Below are 20346 nucleotides of genomic sequence, written 5' to 3' on the forward strand. Positions count from 1 at the left end.
TGTGGACATTATCAGCTTTGTGGCGTCACTGCATGGTAATGATCTAAAGTGAGGGCTTCAAATAGTCCCTTTTACTGGCAAACGTTTTATTTCTTGGCTTTTTGTCAGCACTATTGCTGAAAGTCACGATAAAGCTGTTGACCTCTACTGGTCCTGGCATGCTTTACCAAAGTCATCCTGGTTGTTTACTAGACATTACTGCCTGCCTGTGCAGTGTGTGACTCCAAGCTATATGTGATTGTGTGTTTACCGATGAAGGTGGGATGAGTTTACAGCTGCTGTCGTTTAGAAGGCCTGAAGGCTGAGTGGGTGGGTGGGGCCAAGAGACACTCATCTTCCAATTCTGTTACTTGAGCTGTGAGAAAATGGTCCAAAAATAGTCTGGAGAGGGGTATATAGAGCACGAAGCCATTCACACCCTCACTACTGACCAGCAAGACATAAAGATCTGCAACACCTCAGGAGGACTAAGTACAAGCAGTCTAGAGCTTAACACAAAGCCTCAAGAAGACTGCGGGAATCCCAGTACAACCACAAAGGAAGGCAACGCTTCTGAAGAAGATGCATGCTTGACCATCTGCTTATAAACCTCTAGATTTGTTCCGTGAGTAACGAAGAGAACATACTAAGGAAGATGAAGTACTATCAGTGCCCGCTGACCCCAAGTGTGACCTACCAAGGCTGCAGCTCCAAGGCTGAGCGCCCCAAGCCCTGTTGTCACCCTCACAAATCCACCAAGCCCGTCCGCAACGTCCACTTCCCCAACGATGTGCTCTTCCAGGATTACGTTCGCCACGGAGAGCTCGAGAGAATTGGATGCTTCATCCGGACCAAGAGGGTGACCCTCGACACCATCTACCACTCTGGTAAGATACCGTACGCCCTCGCAGATTTCATTTGAATGTTGTAACTTAACCATGGTTGGCAATCGAGTTGCCTGAATTGGATTGTTTGAGTGTGCCGTTCCCTCCCGGCAGGCATGGCAGCAATCCACGAGGCCGTGCTCTCGGGGAACCTGGAGTGCGTCAAGCTGCTGGTGAAGTATGGGGCTGACATCATGCAGAGGGACGAGGAAGAATGGACGCCACTGCACATGGCCTGCAGCGATGGCTTTCCCGAGATTGCCAAGTGAGTTTTCTGCTCTCTCTTTGTGCAGACTGGTTGTCTATAGCAGCTGATTACAGACCAGTGGGGGGTGGGGGAGAGAGTTGCCCATCCCTTCTCTGTTTCATGAAGCTAACACGATTCTACTGCTTTATGGTTCAGGTACCTGCTATCTCTAGGTGCTGATCAAGAGGCAGAGAACGAATGTGGTGAGAAGCCTGCAGACCTTATTGATGCAGACTGCAAGGAGCTCGTGGAGCTGTTCGGGGTGGGTGGAGACTGAGCTGGCACTGCCCTCCTGCCTCAACTGGACTCTCTCCTCCTCCTTCTCAGTTGCCACACCAATAGAAGGGCCGGAATGGAACTAGGGAGAAGCCACTGTTGCTATGGTGGAACTCTTGGGATTCCTTGTTGAAGGGTGCCCCTAGTTACACTAGTCTAGGCCTGGAATATGGGCAGACTACAGTGTTTAACTACAATGAAGTTGCAGCACTGTTGCTCATGTGGAATCACTCTTGCGTCGGTGACTGATATAGCCTGTGTAGAAAACTGCACACAAATCTTTAATGTCTGTTAACTAATTTCATTTTGTGTGATGGAAGGTTATTAACCATCCTAAAAGTAGCACTTTTGACCTTGTAAAAAATCATGAGAGCTTTGTTCTAGCATGTTTGTTATCCCGAAATATACTTTTCACTGTAGTTATAATTCCGGTTATTGTTCCTACCTTGCATGGCCTTATGCTAAGTCTTAATTTTTTATACTTTTTTCTATTAAAGCTTTTTTTAAGTAAACTGGATTGTTTTCCTTTTTTAAACAAAGAATGAATTCACCTGTGATCAGTGACCAAGACCAGTACGGTCTATGACCCAGTACACTGGACCTCCTGCCCCCACTGCGGTGTTTCCCCTCACTAGACCTCCAGCCCCCACTGGAGTGTCACCCCTCACTGGACCTCCTGCCCCCTCTGCATTGTTGCCCGTCACTGGACCACCTGCCCTTACTGGAGTGTTGCCCCTCACTGGACCTCCTGCCCCCTCTGCAGTGTCGCCCGTCACTGGACCACCTGCCCCCGCTGCAGTGTCGCCCCTCACTGGACCTCCTGCCCACGCTGCAGGGTCGCCCCTCACTGGAACTCCTGCCCCCACTGCAGTGTTGCCCCTCACTGGAACTCCTGCTCCAGCTGCACTGTCGCCCCCTCCGCCTACATTGTTTTGGAAGCCTCAGCTAGTACAAAGGACTTCACTTGGCAGTTTGTAAGTGAGCGTCTTATGAACGCACAGGAAATTCATTTTTTGCAGCGACATTTAATGTAAAGATTAACGCACACGGGCGATGAACGCTCGACCTTACATGTGTGAATACGTTTCTTTGTGTAAATGGTTAAGAAATCTTTGCCGTTTTCGTTTGCACCTTTGCTAAGCGAGCTAATTTGCTAGCTGGTTAGCTAGCGTTAGCTAACTGGCTAGCAGGACATCGTTAGCCGTCGCATAACCATTGCTTTCAGTGGGGCGAAATAACTTATATTCTTGTTGCCAGAACACGAACCTAATTAGGACTTTTCACATTTGCATGTGGAAAAACAAGCTAGCTAGTTGGCTAACCGAGATCTTTGTGGCACATTTCCCGTGTCCACCATACATTGGAGATAGTCTAACTTTAGCAAGCTAGCTAGCCATCTTAACGTTGGCGAGTTTCGTTCTGTCATCTTTAGCTGCCTAGAACCCGTTCCTCCAGTCATGGCTAGTGTTTTCCTATATAATTAGTTAGTTAGGTAACTAAACATTTCAGTTAAGTCAGTGCAGGACGCTTTGGGGAAAGGCTTTAACAATTCTAGCAGCCAGCTCTTGAGACTTCGGCTGCTTCCTCTGAGGAGAGCTGTTTCCTTAACATCACGAAGAACAAAAATGAACAGGTGATAAACTTTAATGACTAGCCCGTCTCACATCTGCGAAAATGCGCCCGCGTTTCCTGCTCTATAGACGGTGATCACAACCACTAATTAGGTCGCCATGGACTTGGCACTGGATAAAATGATCTGGGCAATGGTAGCTCAGTGGTTAAGGTACTTGACTGGTAATTGGAAGGTTGCTGGGTCAAGCCCCTACACTGCCAAGTTGCCTCTGTTGGTCCCCTGAGCAAGACCCTTAACCCTCAATTGTCGAAGTTGTACTTATAATTGTAAGTCTTTGAATAAAAGCGTCAGCTAAATGCTATAAATGTAATCTGTCTCTGGTCGTCAGTTCACCAGCTCCAAGGATGGTACAGAACTACAAACAGAGCTCCGGAGCATGCTCCCCGACCAACTCAGAGGACTTATTGACTCCAGCACACGAGGAGAATGTGCGCTTCATACAATATAGTATGTCAATTGTACATGTTTTCTTATTTCGTATGTTACAATGTGGTAATAACCTGCGTTCTAGTCAGTAATTACCATATTTTCCCAGCTGAATGCCAACTAGTATAGATTTCCAAACTGTTTAGTGGTTTCTGCCGTGTTATTTCAGCTGGTTGTTTGTAGCAAACAACATAATTTCCTTGTATTCGCATCTTATTTCTGAAGCCTGGCAGTGTGTGATGAGGGAGATGCAGTCCTGCCAGGGTACTGACAGCAGCAATAAAGGACCTCAGAAATATGTGGAAAGGACCCCAAACCCCAACCTTAGCTGTAAGTAGATACAGGCTATTTTACATCTCCAATGCAGGTTATGGCAGTGCCTAACACTTCTAAAGAAGACTTTCAAACATTGTATTAAACCAACTCTGGTGAAGTATGCAGGTGTCCTGTGTTCTTTATTTTATGCTGTTTGGGATATAGCTTTGGTTGTGCACATTCTTAATATCGAGTAAAATTATGTACAAACCTTGAAGAAACTGTCCCTATGCTTTAACCATGTTGTCATTTTGCAGCTTTCACACCAGTGGACTTAAACAATGTCAGACGGCGGAATACGCAAGACTCCAAAAAACCGTAGTCATAGTGACCATCCAGCCTGCTTGTGCATGTGTTCAGCAAACACCTTTGGTTTTTAAGTCAACTTGTAGAAGGCCCCTGTCCCTCTGCAGATGCTGTGAACCTACTGAAGACCTGCACTGCTTTTACCTCTATTCAATCTGGTCTAAGGTTATACAAGTTGTGAAGATACTGCATTCTTCCAGCGCGTATTCTGTGCTCCATTTGTTCTTGGTGCAAACGTGTTTTCCCAGTCCATGCGCTTGACCTGGTCCGTGAGCTTTAGGAATCTTAGATTAAGAGATGAGATCTGGGATGTAGCTATTCCATCGGATGTCCTGGATCTGTAATCATGTACTGGGGAGTCATTTGGAAATAATGCCACAGAGTAGAAACACTGACCTACAATCATGTTTTCTCCCTGTTCATAATTTTTGTCTACCAATGCAGATTCTACATCAATTCTCTTGTTCTTAATACTTCCTTACCATACATCCAGGACCCAATATTTGTGATATCTTAAAACTACAGAGCCAATTTAGGACGAGGAGCTTTCTATTTCACTGTGTGCACTAAGGTGTAAAAAGCCACACCAGACTAGCACCCTTGGTCCAGGAGCTCTGAAGCGACACATTTTTTGTGAAATCTTACTGAACGCTCTCACCTTCCTCACTGGCCAAAGGAGAGCCAGCACAGAAGAAGCATGTGCTTACAGTTGCCGCAGGCTCTGACCCACCTCACCTAAGCCCTGTGCAGCCAGAACGTCGTGCAGACACACTGACACCTTACCCCCTCCCTCCCCTCCCTTTTTCAGCAAGGTCTATTAGGCTGTTCAGTTACGGGCCACGCAGGACCAAACACGTCATGACTTCCACTCCTGACCTCAAGAATCCAAAACCCAACACGGATGCTCCGCTTTACCGTGATAGTTAGGCCATTTCATAATTAATATTCTGTCGTCCATGTTACTTTGTAAAAACAAATGTTTTGCTGTTCCTTTTAACTCTGGAAAGATTGCATAATGAGTTGGTGGCCAGACTTAAAACTACAGCTCCAGGAATATGGCAGCCTAGTCTAAGTCTTTGAGGAGGAAGGTGATATAGGACCAAACATTCTTATATTCATACTGATCAAAAAAATAAAAAAACAAAAAAACACAACACCCTAGCATCAGCACTCCTAGGCTGATAGTTTCAGCTCATGTTCCAAGTCCTAAACTGAATGATTTTGAAGCTCACTCAACAATTAATCTTTAGTGAGGCAAATGTCCTCTTATAAAGAGTGGCCGTGGACTTGGGATGATGTATAATGGTATAACACATCATGTTTACAAAAGCTGGCTCGTTTTGGTGGTGCCTAGAGATGTTGGTCCTGTAATACCAGCCTAGCTCCCTTTCAGCCTGGAGGTAGAATTCCATGTAATGATATTTTAAAATGTTTAGCTACTGGACTGCAAAGTGCAGTTTAACGTTTCTTTCACACTGACCAAACACTGACTTAGGGGTGGTGTGACGCACCCATCTGTGGTAATTTGGAGTATTGAAAAATGTTCTTCACCACTGGCTTTTTCAGGAAATCTCTAAAGTTTTGGTTTGATGGTGTTTGATCATTGTGAACTTTAATATGCTAAATGTTACTGTACCTTTTAATCTTTTTACCAGTCTTTAAACAAACAAATGATGTATTTTAGCATATTTATCAGTTTTAGGCTGTAGTACATATTTATTGTCTTTAAAAGAATAAAATCACCAATTTGATATGGCAATAGTTTATTTCATTTCATCACCTCATGATGTGTCCCCCCTGAATAAAAAAAGGAACAGCCATTACTTTGTGCAAAAACAGTTTTTAAAACACTTTAGAAATTAAAATGTGGTTTGTGCAGAGTAAGCTTTTAGCTACACAAACAGGCTTTTGCAGTGAGAAAATCCAAGTGAAATTCTCACTCTTTGAACTTCCACTCCTGACGACACATTGGGCACTGCTGCTGCACCTGCTGTGAATTCAGCCACTTCAGGATGCAGTGCATGTGAAAACAGTGCGAGCACTGGCCCCAAACCAGAGGACAGTCATCTCCGGGGACTTTACCTGCATACAAAAGGGTAGAGTATCCCGCAGTGCATATTTTTATTTTTATGTGTGTGTGTGTGTGTGTGTGTGTGTGTGTGTGTGTGTGTGTGTATATATATATATATATATATATATATATATATATATATATATATATATATATATATATACATACACACACACTCTAATTCCACTATGGTGTTGAGAAGTGAGAACAAAAGAAAGACGGCAGCAGGATACAATCTTGCCATTCAGTACCAATGAGTGACCCCCTCCGTAGATGTTAATGTGATTTAAGGAGATCACTTACATTCAGGACAGCAGCCGTTGAAAGGAGCTCTGCAAATGCCACAGCTCTCGTCGTTGGCCACCCATAACCAGGACGCCACGCCGTTCCACTGCTTTATTTTGACCTTCATTCTTAAGCTCTGCAACAAAATGTGGGAAGGATGTACATTCTACAGCTAGCTAGGTTAGCTATCCGACCATTTTAAAACGCACAGACGTTTACTGAATGTAAACAACGAAGCATCCGAGCACTTTAGAAAGCTTTCACGCCCTAATTATTTAGTAGCTAGGTCTGCTAAGCTAGATAACCTGCGTGGCAGCAAAAACTACGCTGAAACGTGTATTTAAAAATGTGTAATTACATGTACTCTTAAAATCCATAATCTTGGGATGTAGGCTGCCACCACAGACGTTGCTAGCTCAGCCAAAACCACAAAAGCAAGTAACGAAGACCTTGGAAACAGTTACAACTACTTAGCAAACCACAGGAAAGACAACTTAGACAAGCGATGTCTTTATGATATCAAAAATACACAGAACAAAGAAGAAGTACCGAGCCGTACAGCTAAACCCTTCTCTCCATCTCCTTGTCCATCTTGTTTACAACGCCGCCAGGACGTGGCTCCTGATTCGGTGCTTTTCACATCTTCAACAGGCGAACAGCACGTCGCCACCTGTTGTCCGGGAGGAGCAATTGTTCTTGACCGAAATGAAACGTTTTCAGAGAGAGACGGGGTGATTTACAGTTTCTTACTCATTTCCACGTGAATTCTTAAAAGGCCACACAACACGTTAAAAGCCGCTTCCCTCTGGAATCACACCACATCTGTATTTCTGCTGCCGTTATTAGGCTCGTTTTGGCGGTAACTGATCAAAATTAATAGTCTCCGGATGTTTACGGTCTCTTAGCAACAGGTTTCTCAAAGAACATGTTCAGTGCGGAGAGACTTTTACCTTGATTTCAGAATGAACGTTAAATGTCACCTTTCTGCTGTATAACGTGTTTTCTTAGTATAGTTCCGTCTAGGCTCCTTTGGTTTCTCTCGGCTTTGCTTTTTTACACGTTAAAGCTAACCTAGCTAATTACTCTGGAAGGAGAAGGGAAGGCTTATCTAAGGTAATCAAACCTGGAGTTAGTGAGCTAGTTTTCCATGGTGTATTATTGTTGCTGTTGTTGTTGTTAATGCCATGCGTGTTGTTTCATAAATGTGCTGTTTTCAGATGTACGGCGTTGGAAGCATCGCAGGGCAGGACGAAGAGAAGACAGAGTCACCCGAGGAAGGGGCAGAGGCTTGTGTCGTTACTGCGGCCCAGGAGGTCAGCACTAGTGCAGGACTGTGGCTCACTCTCAGCCCATAGAGGCATTGGGCATTAGGTGCTCTTTACACTCCAGTGTAGTCACTGTCAATATTGGTGATTATTTTTATGTTAGTGTTAATTCAGTATTGGTACCAAAAAGAGTGTGGTGGTGTTTGTTCCTTGGTGATACTGAGAGAAATGCTCTAATAATTAATTGATCACTGCATCAATTAAGATATTAATTAAATAACTGGCATGATGGTTTACAAACAGGGAGAGACCCAGAGGGTGGAGCAGGTGGAGACCAGCGCTGGGGACGTCACAAATTCTCATGCTGCAGCCAGCGCCTCGGACACGCTTCTAATCATGCACACACACTCAGGTTTGCTTGTAATATACATGTGTAAATGATTGTATGTACAAGTGGGCATTTAAAATACTGACCCTGGGTCTAGATTTGATAAAAGCGCTGTAGATACAAGAATAAGGTTGTGAGTCACCCTAACCCAAGTTTGTTGAGCATTTAGAGGAGAGAGAGAGAGCGAGAGAAAGAGAGAGAGATAGATTGATTCAAAATTGTAGTAAAGTACAGTTTCCAGAGAAATTGAATATTTCGGAGAGAGGTTTATCATCTGTATCTCTCTCTCTCTCATATATATATATATATGTATATGTATACACACATGTAATAGTAGGGCTTGTCTGCTGGAATAGTAGGGTTTTAGTCTACTGTGAACTAAAGCATGGCCTGTGTGTTCCAGAGCAAGGCAGCAGTAGCGTGCCTGAGGCTGCAACCTCACTGCTACACTTCAGGATGGCTACTTCCATGGTAATGATGCAAAACTGGTCACAATAATCTTTTTAATAAAGCAACTCATTTAGGGTCAAACACTTCTCTGATATTTCTGTGCTCAAATGCCGTTGAGCACACGTGCATTTTGTTTATGATTTGAAGACCCTTGGATGTCACTAGAAGTTACTGTAGAACTAACTGTCCCTGTCTGTCGTTTGGTTCAAGTCTCCAGAGGTCCTTTGTGAATATTGTTTCATCAGTCTGTTCCAAGTCTTGTATTCTTTGACATTATCTGTGCCTACAAAACCTCGATAACAGAGGCGAACTGCCCCCTCCAGGGTGGCGAGGGAGACGAAGGAGCCAGGGCAACAGAAAACGAGGAGGAATATGACGAGGAAGAGGAGCTCATTGTTTTGGATCCTGAGCATGTGTGTAACTTTTTATTTTAATCATATATATATATATATATATATATATATACTCTGACTGCGGTAATTGGAATAAGTTGAATATGCTGGTGCTGAATCTCATGCTACCATCTCGTTAAGATTGTGTGATATTTCCACCACAGCCTCTGATGAAGAGATTTCAGTCTGCACTGAAGACACATCTCACGAGTCAGCTAGAGAGACTCAACCTCGAGCTAAGTGAAAAGGTCAGCCCTTTCATTGAAGCTGTATAGAATAACTTCGTTTGTTTGGTTTGTTGCAAAAGCACATGTACAGTCTTCTGTTCTTTGTCCTGTACATGTTCCAAGACATAACCATTACAATCTGTTTATACTATTTTGGGAATACCACCCACTCCCCATTTCATGACTAAATTATGTCACAAGTTTTGAATAATGAAGTTGTCAGGGAGGGTTCCACATGGTTCTCTAGTCCAGAGAAATGACCACCAGATTTCCTCCTCGAGGTCTGCTGCCCCACCCGTAATTCACCACCCCAGAACCGAACCATCTACCCGCCCATATGACCCTAAATAGCCTTCTTGGGCGTGTTCAATTTTTGTGGTGGTCGCCAACCTGCAGGAAGTGCTCATCCTGGTCCAGCACAGCAAGGATGACTGCCAGGCTTCCCATGACTGTACCATCTTGGCCCTGTAGGTGGCGCTGGAGCGAGCGGTGAGCAGCCAGCAGAAGGAACTGGGCGTGGAGCTGTACCTGGCACAGCAGGAGCTAGCCCAGCTGCACGCCCGCCTGGAGGGCCGCCACGAGGCCGGAGCCCGGGCCGGAGCCGAGCGCAGACAGGCACAGGAGCAGCAGCAGGTGGTCCAGAGCCAGTACGGCAGCGTGGCGGGCCGGGCCCGCGCCCAGCGCAATCACGGTCAGCTCCTTACGCACTCCCACTCCCAAATGGCATCTCCTTCAAGAGATCCTAAGCCTGACTCTGACTCAAAAAGCTCTTTACTACTTACTTAACGTAATTCTAAAAGTCAAAATGTATATTTGATTATAAATACCCAGCCAGCTCAGGCTGACAACGCCTTACACAGGAGTCCCTACAGACAGCTGTAGGGGTGCCAAACCCAAAGCAGAGGTGTATAAGAATAATCAACACACATCCATCAAAACGCAGCAGCTCCCTGACATAGGCCACACAGCAACGCTTTAAAGCCCAGTAGAACCCAGCAGCTGCTTCACTTCCCACTGCTTCCCCCACTCTCCCGCTTCTCTCTGCTTCCCTCCGCTTCCCCTCCGGTTCCCCCCTGTTTCCACCTACTTCCAGATGCTTCCCACTGCTCTTCTAATGCTCTGCGTCTGCATCATGCAGTGTATGAGCTGCAAGTGGAGGCTGAGAACCTGGCATTGAGGCTGCACTACATGCAGGACGTGACCTCTGACCTGCGCTCCGACGTCATCACCATGAAGAACGCGACACATAAGGCGAAGGTCGAGAAGCAGCAGGCTGAACTGCAGAAGCACAAGCAGGTGAGAGACGGGCACATATACCGCACAGCCACCGTTAAAGTTCAATCTCTGTGCAGTTGTTTCTCCATTATTTAAAAGGTCATTATTAATGCATTGGCAATGTTGTAAGTCTGCTTGTGATGGTGAAGTAGTTAAATTGTTTATTTAATGTAAATCATATGTAAATGTTCTTTGTACTTGGCACTGATTTGGGTTGACTGCTTCAGGCTGGCTACTTCACGGAAGCCATGTTCCGATTGGCCCCCGTTGGGCGAGGTGCGTTTCAATTGGCCCCCGTTAGGTGAGGTGCGTTTCGGTTGGCTCTTGCAGGACCTGTACGTGGAGCGGCTGACAAAGCAGGAGGAGAAGTTAAGGGAGCAGATTGCTCGCTACGAGACGCAGACGCTGGCTCAGGCGGCAGAGACGCGGGCCGCCAAAGAGGCTGTCGCTGAGGTCAGCTCCTCCGCCCCCTCATGCACACACACACACACAAACACACACACACAAACACACACACACACCACCCCTCCCACAGCTCTGAGTGCCTTCGCCCCCAGGGCTCTAGATGGACTTCCTTTCTATACCATACCCGGTTGATCTGATGAGCTGGATGTGTGTGTCTGGAACAGAGAACCTGTGAACCGACACTTGAACAATGAACAATGAACAATGAACACTGAACCAGCCATTTTGTGCTGTAGCTTTGAGAGGCTTGTTGTGGTGTGACGACACATGTTCACTGTGTACTGACACATGAGTGTATTAGGTGTATAAATGCAACACACCACTTCATCAGAGGTTTAATAATGCATGTGTGCTTGTGTGTGTGTGTGTGCGGGTGTGCCTGCGTGTGTGCGTGTGTGTCTGCGTATGTGCGTGTGTGTCCAGGCTCAGATGGAGATGGACTCTCTCATATTGGAGCACAAGCAACTGCTGCAGCAGTGGAATAGCAGCCTGGTGGGGATGAAGAGGAGAGATGAGGCGTACACCACCCTGCAGGAGGCCCTCCGGTACGTGTGTGTGTGTGCGTGTGCGCGTGTGTGTCTGTGCATGTAGATTACATGAGCCAAAAGTTGCATCATTATCAAAAATCTTTCCAACATGACTATGATGACATCATTAACCAAGGATCAGCACTGTCCTACCAGTTTCAGCAATGCCTCATTGGTCATCGTCTTGCCCCGCCCCTTCCTAGGCTGACCAATCAGCAGGTGTGTTCCCTGGACACAGAGGCGGGGGGCTACAAGCGTTCGATCACGCAGGAGCAGGAGCGTAATGAGCTGCTGACCGTGCTGCTGAACCGCGCCCAACTCGACAGCGTCACCTGCCGCAAGCTCATAGCACAGTCGCTCAGCCAGCAGGAGGCACTGCAGGCCATGTACAGCACCTACACACGCATGCTCCAGGAGACGGAGAAGAGCCTGAGCAGAGTGACCACAGTGAGGGACACACACACACCTACACACAACAAGCACACACACTCACACACACACTCACACACACACACACACACACACACACTGGTCAAAAAGGTGTTTCAGTGGTGTTTCAAGAAAGCATTTTTGGCAGCGGAGGAACTGATGCCATATCAGCATTAAACATCAAGAGACCTTTGCAGGAGTGCAGTGTGCGTCAGTCCGAGCTGACCATCTTGCGGAAGCAGTTGGAGAAGGAGTCGTCTGTGCGTTTGGACCTGGAGGAGCAGATCGTGAGCAAGATGCAGGATCAGCTGACCCTCGGCAACGCTGCCAAGTACTCACATGCTCTCAGTGAGAAGACCGCCACCCACCAGAGGGAGAGGGTGAGGGTCCCCCCATACACACACACACACACAGAGCAGAGGTCCTGGTTTTGGTTTTCTTCCTGCTTTCAAACTGCGGCAACAATTGGCGGATTGCTTTGCTGAGTTGTACAGAGTGAACTGTGTGGCTGGGGAATGTGGAATATGGAGTTGTAGGACCCATGTCAGGCTACCAGAGGGCGGAAGAGGGCAGGATCCTCAACCGAGGCTGAGTTCTGTCAAAAAAATTTCATTAGGTGTACTGGGGATTTTCTTTCTTCTCCCACTTGCTTGCCCAATATGACGTGACTCTAACCTCAGCCTTGTCTGGTGCCGCGTTCACGTCTGCCAGGAAGCCCAACTCTCAAAGCTGGAGAACGAGACGGCTGCAGTGGCACTGGAGGTCAGCCAGGTGGCGCTGCGCCTGGAGTCTCTGGCCCACCTGCAGCACCACCTGGAGCAGGAGATTGGCCGCCGGCACCAGCTGTTGTCCGGCGGCGAGGCCGAGGTGGCCAAGCGTGTCACCGTCATCGAACGCAAGCAGGCTGCCATCAACGTCTACAATAAGAAGATGGAGAGCATAGTGGCCAGCACGGGGGTGAGAGCTCAGGCCAAGATGCTTTGCGCACACTTTAGACATCAATACTAAAACATACACTAATTACACTGTACACACACAAACAATGTGTTCCAGGTTAATCACATTTGATGTACTTCCCTGTTTCAGTGGTTCTGCAAATGTAGTGTTTTTTAATCTCACTCTCTTTCTCTGTATGTGTGTGTGTGTGTGTTCATGCATGTGTGTGTGTGTGTGTGTGTTCATGCGTGTGTGCGTGTTTGTGTGTGTGTTCATCCGTGTGTGTGCGTTTGTGCATGTGTGTGTGTTCATGCATGTGTGTGTGTGTTCATGCGTGTGTATGTGTGAAAAGCATAAGGACCTGGGTCCTCTAGAGATAGAGGCCAGCACTCTTAGTAAGCAGCTGGAGGAGGTGGGGGTGGAGATTAATGAGCAGCAGCAATTCTGGCTCAGGCAGCAGGGGGAGCTAGTGAGTCTGAACCAGGAGAAACAAGACCAGAGCAACACCCTGCTAACCCTGCAGACCCAGCTCATAGTCCTCCAGCAGAGGAGGGTCCGAACCGAGAGTATGTAGCGCACACACACACACACACACACACACACACGCATGCACGAACACACACACACACATACATGCATACACACACATGCATGCTCGCACAAACACACACACACGCATGCACGTACGCATGCACACACACACGAACACACACACATGCATGCATGCATGCACGAACACAACTTTTGCACACACACACATGCACACACACACACATACACATGCACACACACACATACACACACACACACACGCACGCATGCACACACACACACACACACTGAAAACTCACCTGAAAACTATGCTGAAAACTCACCATCCAACAATACACCTCAATTAGGAATATATGCTACACACACACAGTTAACATACACACACACATAATGAACCATACATAGGAAGTAAAGACAGATCCATAAACTTAATCCATAACTGTCTTCACCAAATAGCCTTGTTTGGTGCGTGTGTGTGTGTGCGCGTGTGTGCGCGCGTGTATGTGCATGTGTGCGTGTGTGTGTGTCTAGATAAGATTGAGCAGGAGTGTCGGGTGTTAGCTGAGCTGGAGAGACACTCAAAATCTCTGATGTTGGACATGCAGAGACTGAACTCCCTCCTGAACCAGAACACACAGCAGAGCCACGAACTAGAACAGAGCACCAGCCTGCTGGAGAACAGCTTCATACAGGAGCTCAAGGTACCACACACACACACACACACACAGAGGAGTGTGAACACTCAGTGACACACACATACATACACCGTGTTTTATTTAGTAGTAGTAAATAGACAGTTGCTGTGGGAGAAAGTTTGGGGTTGAGACAAAAACAGAAACATCCAGGACTTTGTGTGAGCTGCTTATGTGTGGTGTAGTGTCTGCATATACGGAAATGCAGAGGTGTGTGAGGTGGTGTGTGACCAGTGTGATGTGAGTTTAAAGGACTGTGTGTGTGTGTGTGTGTGTGTGTGTGTGTCTAGGAAGCAGAGAGACAGTCTGTGGAGATGCAACTACGTCTGGAGAAGCTTCAAGAGGAGAAGGAGAGACTGCTCAACAGCTTAGTGGAGGCAGAGTGAGAGCAATACCCCCACCCTAATTACACCCCAATACCCCCACCCTAATTACGCCCCAGTACCTCCACCTGAATTATACCCCAACACCCCCACCCTAATTACACCCCAATAACCCCACCCTAATTATGCCCCAATGCCCCCACCCTAATTACACCCAATATGCCCACCCTAATTATACCCCAATACCCCCACCCTAATTATACCCCAATGCCCCCACCCTAATTACACCCCAATACCCCCACCCTAATTATGCCCCAGTACCTCCACCTGAATTATACCCCAACACCCCCACCCTAATTACACCCCAATAACCCCACCCTAATTATACCCCAATGCCCCCACCCTAATTATACCCCAATGCCCCCACCCTAATTACACCCCAATATGCCCACCCTAATTATACCCCAATACCCCCACCCTAATACAGAGGGGCCTACTGAACCCTAAACAGAGTCACACACACTCACTCCCCCAGTACCAAACCATCCTGTTCCCTAATTACACACAGTGGACCAAACTAACTAACTCAGCTGAGGTGCCTTTTTGTGTGTGTGTGCATGCATGCGTGTGTGTGAGTGCATGCGTGTGTGAGTGTGTGGGCATGCGTGCGTGCGTGTGTGTGTGCGTTTTAGGCGACAGATCATGCTCTGGGAGAGGAAGACCCAGTTGGTTCGTGAGACTCGATCTGCCGTCGACTCAGAAGTTGGCAAGGGAGATATTCACACCATGAAGGCAGAGATACACCGCATGGAGGTTTGTGTGTGTGTGTGTTAATTCACATTAATTTATATAAATTGTACCCGTTTATATGTGGATTACTTGTAATATATCATTTGTCTGTGTGTGTGCATGCGTGCGTGTGTGCATGTGCGTGCGCGTGCTTGTGTGTGTGTGTGTGTGGGGGGGGGGGGGGGGGGCTTTCAGGTGCGTTACGCCCAGCTGCTGAAGCAGCAGGAGCGGTTGCTAAGAGAGATGGAAGCCGTGGTTGCTAGGCGTGAGAGCATCATCACGCGTAGCGAGGCTCAGGCCCGCAGCGATCGTAAACAACCTACACACACAGATTTCCAGCACACACTGCAAGCACTGCGCCGCGCCATACTGCAAACGCACAAGGTGTGTGTATCTCTGTGTGTGTTGTAGTTGGAAAAGGTAGTTAGAATAACATATATAGTACAGTACACCAATATATATAAACTATATATTTGCATATGTGTGTGTGTGTGTAGTTGTAAAAAGAATGTGTAACATGAACATGAACAAGGTGCATTCCACTCGCCCTTATAGTTCCCTGCCAAGTATACTACACAGCTTTGGACTTTATAAAGGGAGCTCTCACGCTATAGGCTGTGAAAACATTCCATTCTAAGGGGACCTGAGACTGCACAGGGATTAGTGAATAATAGTTGTTCCCAGTGTGGGATGCTGATGTGAAGGTTGACCACCAGTGCACGCTTTGTTAAGATTACTGGAGAGAAGCAAATCAAACAGGAATATGTCAGACTTATGTGTACTGGTGCTTATGTGTACCCATCAACAATGTGGTAGGACCCTGTCCAGAAAAGGTGCCAAACTAGCTGGAAAAACGAATTCTGCTCGTTACCCACGTTAGTTACCCTGGCATACATGCTAGCTGTTCAACCAGAGAGTCATTTAATGTGCAGAATATGGAGTCTCCGTTACAGCTCAGTCTAGCCACCGTCTAACTCGGCTATCGAGGGAAGCAGAAAAACGCTGCCTGCACGATGTCTTGTATGTGGTGGCATTGCAGGGCATTCCAAACGTAGGGGTTTATTTCACCTACTGTTGCCTTGACCCATATTACATGAGTAGGAAATACAAGGGCTTTGCTAAAGGATCCTGTGGAAATTAATGCAGGTCTAATGTCTGTGTGTTTCAGTACAGTGTGTGTGTATGCATGCATGTATGTGTGTGTTTGTGTGTGCGTGCATGTTCACGCATGCGTCCATGGGTGTGTGAATTTTGTGTGTTTATGCATACGTATGTGTGTGCATGTGCGTTTGCATGTGTGTGGGCAGCATACGGAGGAGTGTGATGGTGTTTTAGCAGAGCTGAAGGAGAACCAGAGTTCTCTGACCGTGAGTCTGAAAGAGAAAGAGCTGGTGATGCGTGACCTCCACAACACAATCAGCACCCTCACCAGTGACCTCAGCAACCTCCAGGACACAAGAGAGAGAGTAAGTGCCCATACACAAACACACACACACACACACACACACACACACACACACACACACATACACACACACACACACATAAACACAGCCACAAACTTGGTTGACTGCTCTATCTCTCTGAGTGTTCTGCTTTTTTTCTGGTGGAATGATCAGTTATTCTAAGCTATGTCTTCTGCCATCATCTTCTCTAGAACCTAGCTGTGTGTTCTCTGTTCTCTATTCTAGAACCTAACTGTGTGTTCTCTGTTCTAAAACCTAGCTACATGTTCTCTGTTCTAGAACCTAGCCGTGTGTTCTCTATTCTCTGTTCTAGAACCTGACTATGTTTCTTGTTCTCTTTTTCCTTCTAGAGCTTGGCTCTGTTCTTTGTTGTTATCAGCATTAGAACCTCAATACTTGTTCTGCTGTCTTCTGCTCTTGAAGTTACCCTGCTGCTCTCCAGTACAGAGGTCCTGACCATGCGTTCTACTGTTCTAGAACCTGGCTCAGCTGCTGGCTCTGCAGGCCAGGGCAAAGCAGCTGCAGGCAGTAAAGGAGGGTCGTTACATCACCGTGGCAACGGGACAGCCTGCACTGGAGGTGTCCATGCAGAGACAGCAAGAGCGTTTGCATGCGGTCAGAAACTCATCACAGTTCACTCTAGAGCACAACACATTCTAGAAGAGCAGGCACTCGGGAACACCTCACATCTAACACAAGATACAAAGACATCCTAGAACAAGGAACTGTTGCACTGAACTATGCAGAAGAAGTTCTTCTATGCAGAAAAACAGAAAGCAATTTTCTGTTCATGCTGTTGTGCAAGATTCTTTGGCTAGCTTTCTATAGCTATGACGTCTGTGCATGGGTGTGTGTGTGTGTGTGTGTGTGTGTGTGTGTGTGTGATGTGCCCACAGGTCAGTGGCGTTCTGGAGCGTGTGCGGCAGGACTTCCCGCATCATCCCACCCTGCGCAGGATCACTCTCCTCCTGTCTGCACACACACCCACACACACAGGGCCCAAGAGAGCTTAACGCTCTACAGATGTTTCAAATATTTCATACACGCCCTCTGGAAACGTCCACATGGTTATCTGTCATTGTTTAGGCCTTGACTTCCAACCTTAATGTAACAGGCCTGATCCAGTTAATCAAGCTTTTGGGTGTCATTTGATGGCCAAGTGTGTTGACTGCACGGTAGATCTGTAGTATTGGAGATGTGCAGTGTTCAGACTTCACTAGTGGAGTCAGGAGCCTGTATCTACACACACCTGTAGGTCTGCTGTACACACATCTGTATGTCTGCTGTACACACACCTGTAGGTCTGTTCGACACACACCTGTATGTCTGCTGTACACACATATGTATGTCTGCTATACACACACCTGTATGTCTGCTCTAGACACCAGTAGGTCTGCTGTACACACATCTGTAGGTCTGCTGTACACACACCTCTATGTCTGCTGTACAGACACCTGTATGTCTGCTCTAGACACCAGTAGGTCTGCTGTACACACATCTGTAGGTCTGCTCTACACACACCTCTATGTCTGCTGTACACACATCTGTATGTCTGCTCTACACACACCTGTCTGCTCTACACACACCTGTATGTATGCTGTACACACATGTGTATGTCTGCTGTACATACACCTCTATGTCTGCTCTACACACACCTGTAAGTCTGCTCTACACACACACCTGTATGTATGCTGTACACATATGTGTATGTCTGCTGTACATACACCTCTATGTCTGCTGTACACACACCTGTAAGTCTGCTCTACACACACCTGTAGGTCTGCTGTACACACATCTGTTCATCCACAGTTCATACCAAGGCACCCAGTGTGCATCCAGGAAAAATTGTTATCGTGTTCAGCACTGCAGCACTGGACAAAGGACAGACTTTTGATATAGTACCTGATGGGGCAGGCACTACATAAAACCCCAACAACTGAACAGTAAAGGCGATTTCTGAACCATTCTCTGTGGTGACTTGTATTATTGTTATCTGAACACAGCCCATTAGAGCAGGAGTGTGAGATGGCTCGTGCATATGACCAAATCGCTCAGTGTCATCGGCTGTAAATAGGGAGGAATGGAATGTGATGCTCTTTGTGTAACATCGGAGTGACACCTTGAGCTATTAGCATAATCCTGTTTCAACACATTTCATCATTGTGTCACCAGGAAATGTGAAGTCAACATGGTCTGATTCAGCATCAATAAATCATAATATTTTTCTTACAGTAATTATTCAGTCCTCCTCCAAGGTGCTTCACCCTTTTGACAGCTAATGGGAGTTTTTGTTCTAAAGACGCAAGTGTTACCTTTGAACTGTAATGAACTTTGGGTGACATTTGCATTAATCATAAATTGTTCTCCAGGAAGAATGAAATCCTCTGTAAAGATTGCCAAAAATGACTATTACAAAATTTGTTTAATGGTTTCACCTTACAGTGAAAATACAAGGAATCTAACAGTAAAATGTGTCACCTTTTGTCTCCTTGGCATAACATTGCATATAGAGCTGAAGGAGGGTGGCAAACATATTCCCTGTGAATATGGGATACATATGAAGTCTTTACAGAATCATTCGTCCTCTGTGGACTGTCCTCTTGTGAGGATCAGTGTTCGGGGTGGACAGATTCCTCATTTCTGTGAGGATTTGGAGGTATTTGCTTTGTATACGTGTTCTCGTTGGAAGACACAACTATGACCCAGCCAGATGCTGACACCCTGCATCTAGGGTCTTTGCAAGACAACCAGCTACACTTCACAGGTCCATGACTACACTACACTCGCCACTACACTCCAGCTATTTGAAACGTCTTGGTTATTTTCCAGTTAGCAGTGATGAATATGAACAAAGTGTCAAAGGTGCAGAAACATGCATGCTTGTATCACATCTCACCTCTCATAATTCCCTCTTCACTTGTCTCTCTTCACTGGTCTCTCGGCAAAAACCACAAACATATATTTAGAGTTTGGCCTCTGGGGTTGTCACTCGCAACAAACATCCAGATCGTATCAACCCGTTAACGTCCTTGACGCTGGCAGTCCATGTCTTCCCCATGTCTCCTGACACACTCAGGTCTTCCTCGTGTTCCTTACACTACAGTCTCCTCTGGGGGCAGCAAGTCTGGGAAGTCGCTGTGTAAATAAAGTGTGTTGTTATTGTTTATTATGATTTTTATGGGCACTGACTGATTTACAAAATGTCAATGACCTTTTTTCTCATCCCATTTGGGTGAGTATCATCTCCAGTATTCTGCACGTTTTCATATTTCTACCCCAGTAAGGCGTCATGGATACAAAAAAAATAAATAAAAAGAAGAAGAAGAATCTGAGTATTGTAATATGTGTAAAATGTGTTTTTGAAAAAAAATATATGATTCTTTTCATTCAATTCAATACATTAGGCCTACTGAAAGATTTGATTGATCTCATATAATACTGGAGGATGCCTTCATGGTTAGAACTGTGTTTACCTGTCGCTCTCGGAATGCAGCTGCAGGCACAGGTGTTATTAATTCGAGTAAATATACGGGATCAGTCACTTTATCGTTGGTTTATCGTTTGGAAAAATCTTGTAAACTGTCACCTTCCTCCGCCGCGTGTTTGCTTGCGGCGCGTGCCACCGCGACGTGCGTAGGTTCTTGCACGCGGTGTCCTTCGCGGCATTCTTCCTGCAATATCAGCCGCTTTTTTCATTTCCTGCGGCCTGCGGGACTATGACCCCGCGCTGTGGCTCTGTTTGGTTTGC

At 46.4% G+C, this 20346-nt stretch overlaps 4 protein-coding genes across 9 annotated transcripts; 3 read left to right on the forward strand and 1 right to left on the reverse strand.

The window, feature by feature from the left end:
• Nucleotides 1–401: 401 nt before the first annotated feature.
• Nucleotides 402–1898, forward strand: ppp1r27b (protein phosphatase 1, regulatory subunit 27b). Its single transcript, XM_027012329.3, has 3 exons — nucleotides 402–866; nucleotides 978–1128; nucleotides 1267–1898. Exons 1-3 carry the CDS (start codon nucleotides 635–637, stop codon nucleotides 1385–1387), a joined length of 504 nt encoding a protein of 167 aa, XP_026868130.1. The 5' UTR covers nucleotides 402–634; the 3' UTR covers nucleotides 1388–1898.
• Nucleotides 1899–1962: 64 nt separating this feature from the next.
• Nucleotides 1963–5825, forward strand: LOC113578838 (mapk-regulated corepressor-interacting protein 1-like). 2 transcript variants are annotated; one of them, XM_027012327.3, is made up of 4 exons: nucleotides 1963–2360; nucleotides 3348–3466; nucleotides 3671–3775; nucleotides 4018–5825. In XM_027012327.3, exons 1-4 carry the CDS (start codon nucleotides 1969–1971, stop codon nucleotides 4080–4082), a joined length of 681 nt encoding a protein of 226 aa, XP_026868128.2. In that variant the 5' UTR covers nucleotides 1963–1968; the 3' UTR covers nucleotides 4083–5825. The 2 variants fall into 2 exon arrangements, with proteins under 2 accessions (XP_026868128.2, XP_026868129.1); XM_027012328.3 differs by lacking the exon at nucleotides 1963–2360 and adding an exon at nucleotides 2367–3019.
• Nucleotides 5813–7108, reverse strand: anapc11 (APC11 anaphase promoting complex subunit 11 homolog (yeast)). 3 transcript variants are annotated; one of them, XM_027012331.3, is made up of 4 exons: nucleotides 6982–7108; nucleotides 6441–6558; nucleotides 6007–6148; nucleotides 5813–5863 (listed from the first exon to the last, which is right to left on the reverse strand). In XM_027012331.3, the coding sequence occupies exons 2-4, from the start codon at nucleotides 6547–6549 to the stop codon at nucleotides 5848–5850; spliced, it is 267 nt and encodes an 88-aa protein (XP_026868132.1). In that variant the 5' UTR covers nucleotides 6550–6558; nucleotides 6982–7108; the 3' UTR covers nucleotides 5813–5847. The 3 variants fall into 3 exon arrangements, with proteins under 3 accessions (XP_026868132.1, XP_026868131.1, XP_026868133.1); XM_027012330.3 differs by having other exon boundaries at nucleotides 6972–7106; XM_027012332.3 differs by lacking the exon at nucleotides 5813–5863 and having other exon boundaries at nucleotides 6003–6148; nucleotides 6972–7106.
• A 141-nt stretch (nucleotides 7109–7249) lies between these two features.
• Nucleotides 7250–18564, forward strand: ccdc40 (coiled-coil domain 40 molecular ruler complex subunit). Of its 3 annotated transcripts, none has more exons than XM_081710629.1 (21): nucleotides 7250–7535; nucleotides 7640–7793; nucleotides 7991–8099; nucleotides 8479–8546; nucleotides 8849–8938; nucleotides 9082–9165; nucleotides 9616–9835; nucleotides 10283–10440; nucleotides 10750–10872; nucleotides 11308–11429; nucleotides 11615–11858; nucleotides 12038–12220; nucleotides 12552–12797; nucleotides 13129–13342; nucleotides 13860–14029; nucleotides 14311–14402; nucleotides 15036–15156; nucleotides 15328–15516; nucleotides 16440–16598; nucleotides 17076–17213; nucleotides 17495–18564. In XM_081710629.1, the coding sequence occupies exons 3-21, from the start codon at nucleotides 8084–8086 to the stop codon at nucleotides 17609–17611; spliced, it is 2754 nt and encodes a 917-aa protein (XP_081566755.1). In that variant the 5' UTR covers nucleotides 7250–7535; nucleotides 7640–7793; nucleotides 7991–8083; the 3' UTR covers nucleotides 17612–18564. The 3 variants fall into 3 exon arrangements, with proteins under 3 accessions (XP_081566755.1, XP_035382135.2, XP_081566756.1); XM_035526242.2 differs by having other exon boundaries at nucleotides 7640–7735; XM_081710630.1 differs by lacking the exon at nucleotides 15328–15516 and having other exon boundaries at nucleotides 7640–7735.
• Nucleotides 18565–20346: the final 1782 nt, after the last annotated feature.

The sequence above is a fragment of the Electrophorus electricus genome, chromosome 3, assembly GCF_041902795.1.
Source record: "Electrophorus electricus isolate QZ-2024a chromosome 3, ASM4190279v1, whole genome shotgun sequence".
Taxonomy (NCBI): domain Eukaryota; kingdom Metazoa; phylum Chordata; class Actinopteri; order Gymnotiformes; family Gymnotidae; genus Electrophorus; species Electrophorus electricus.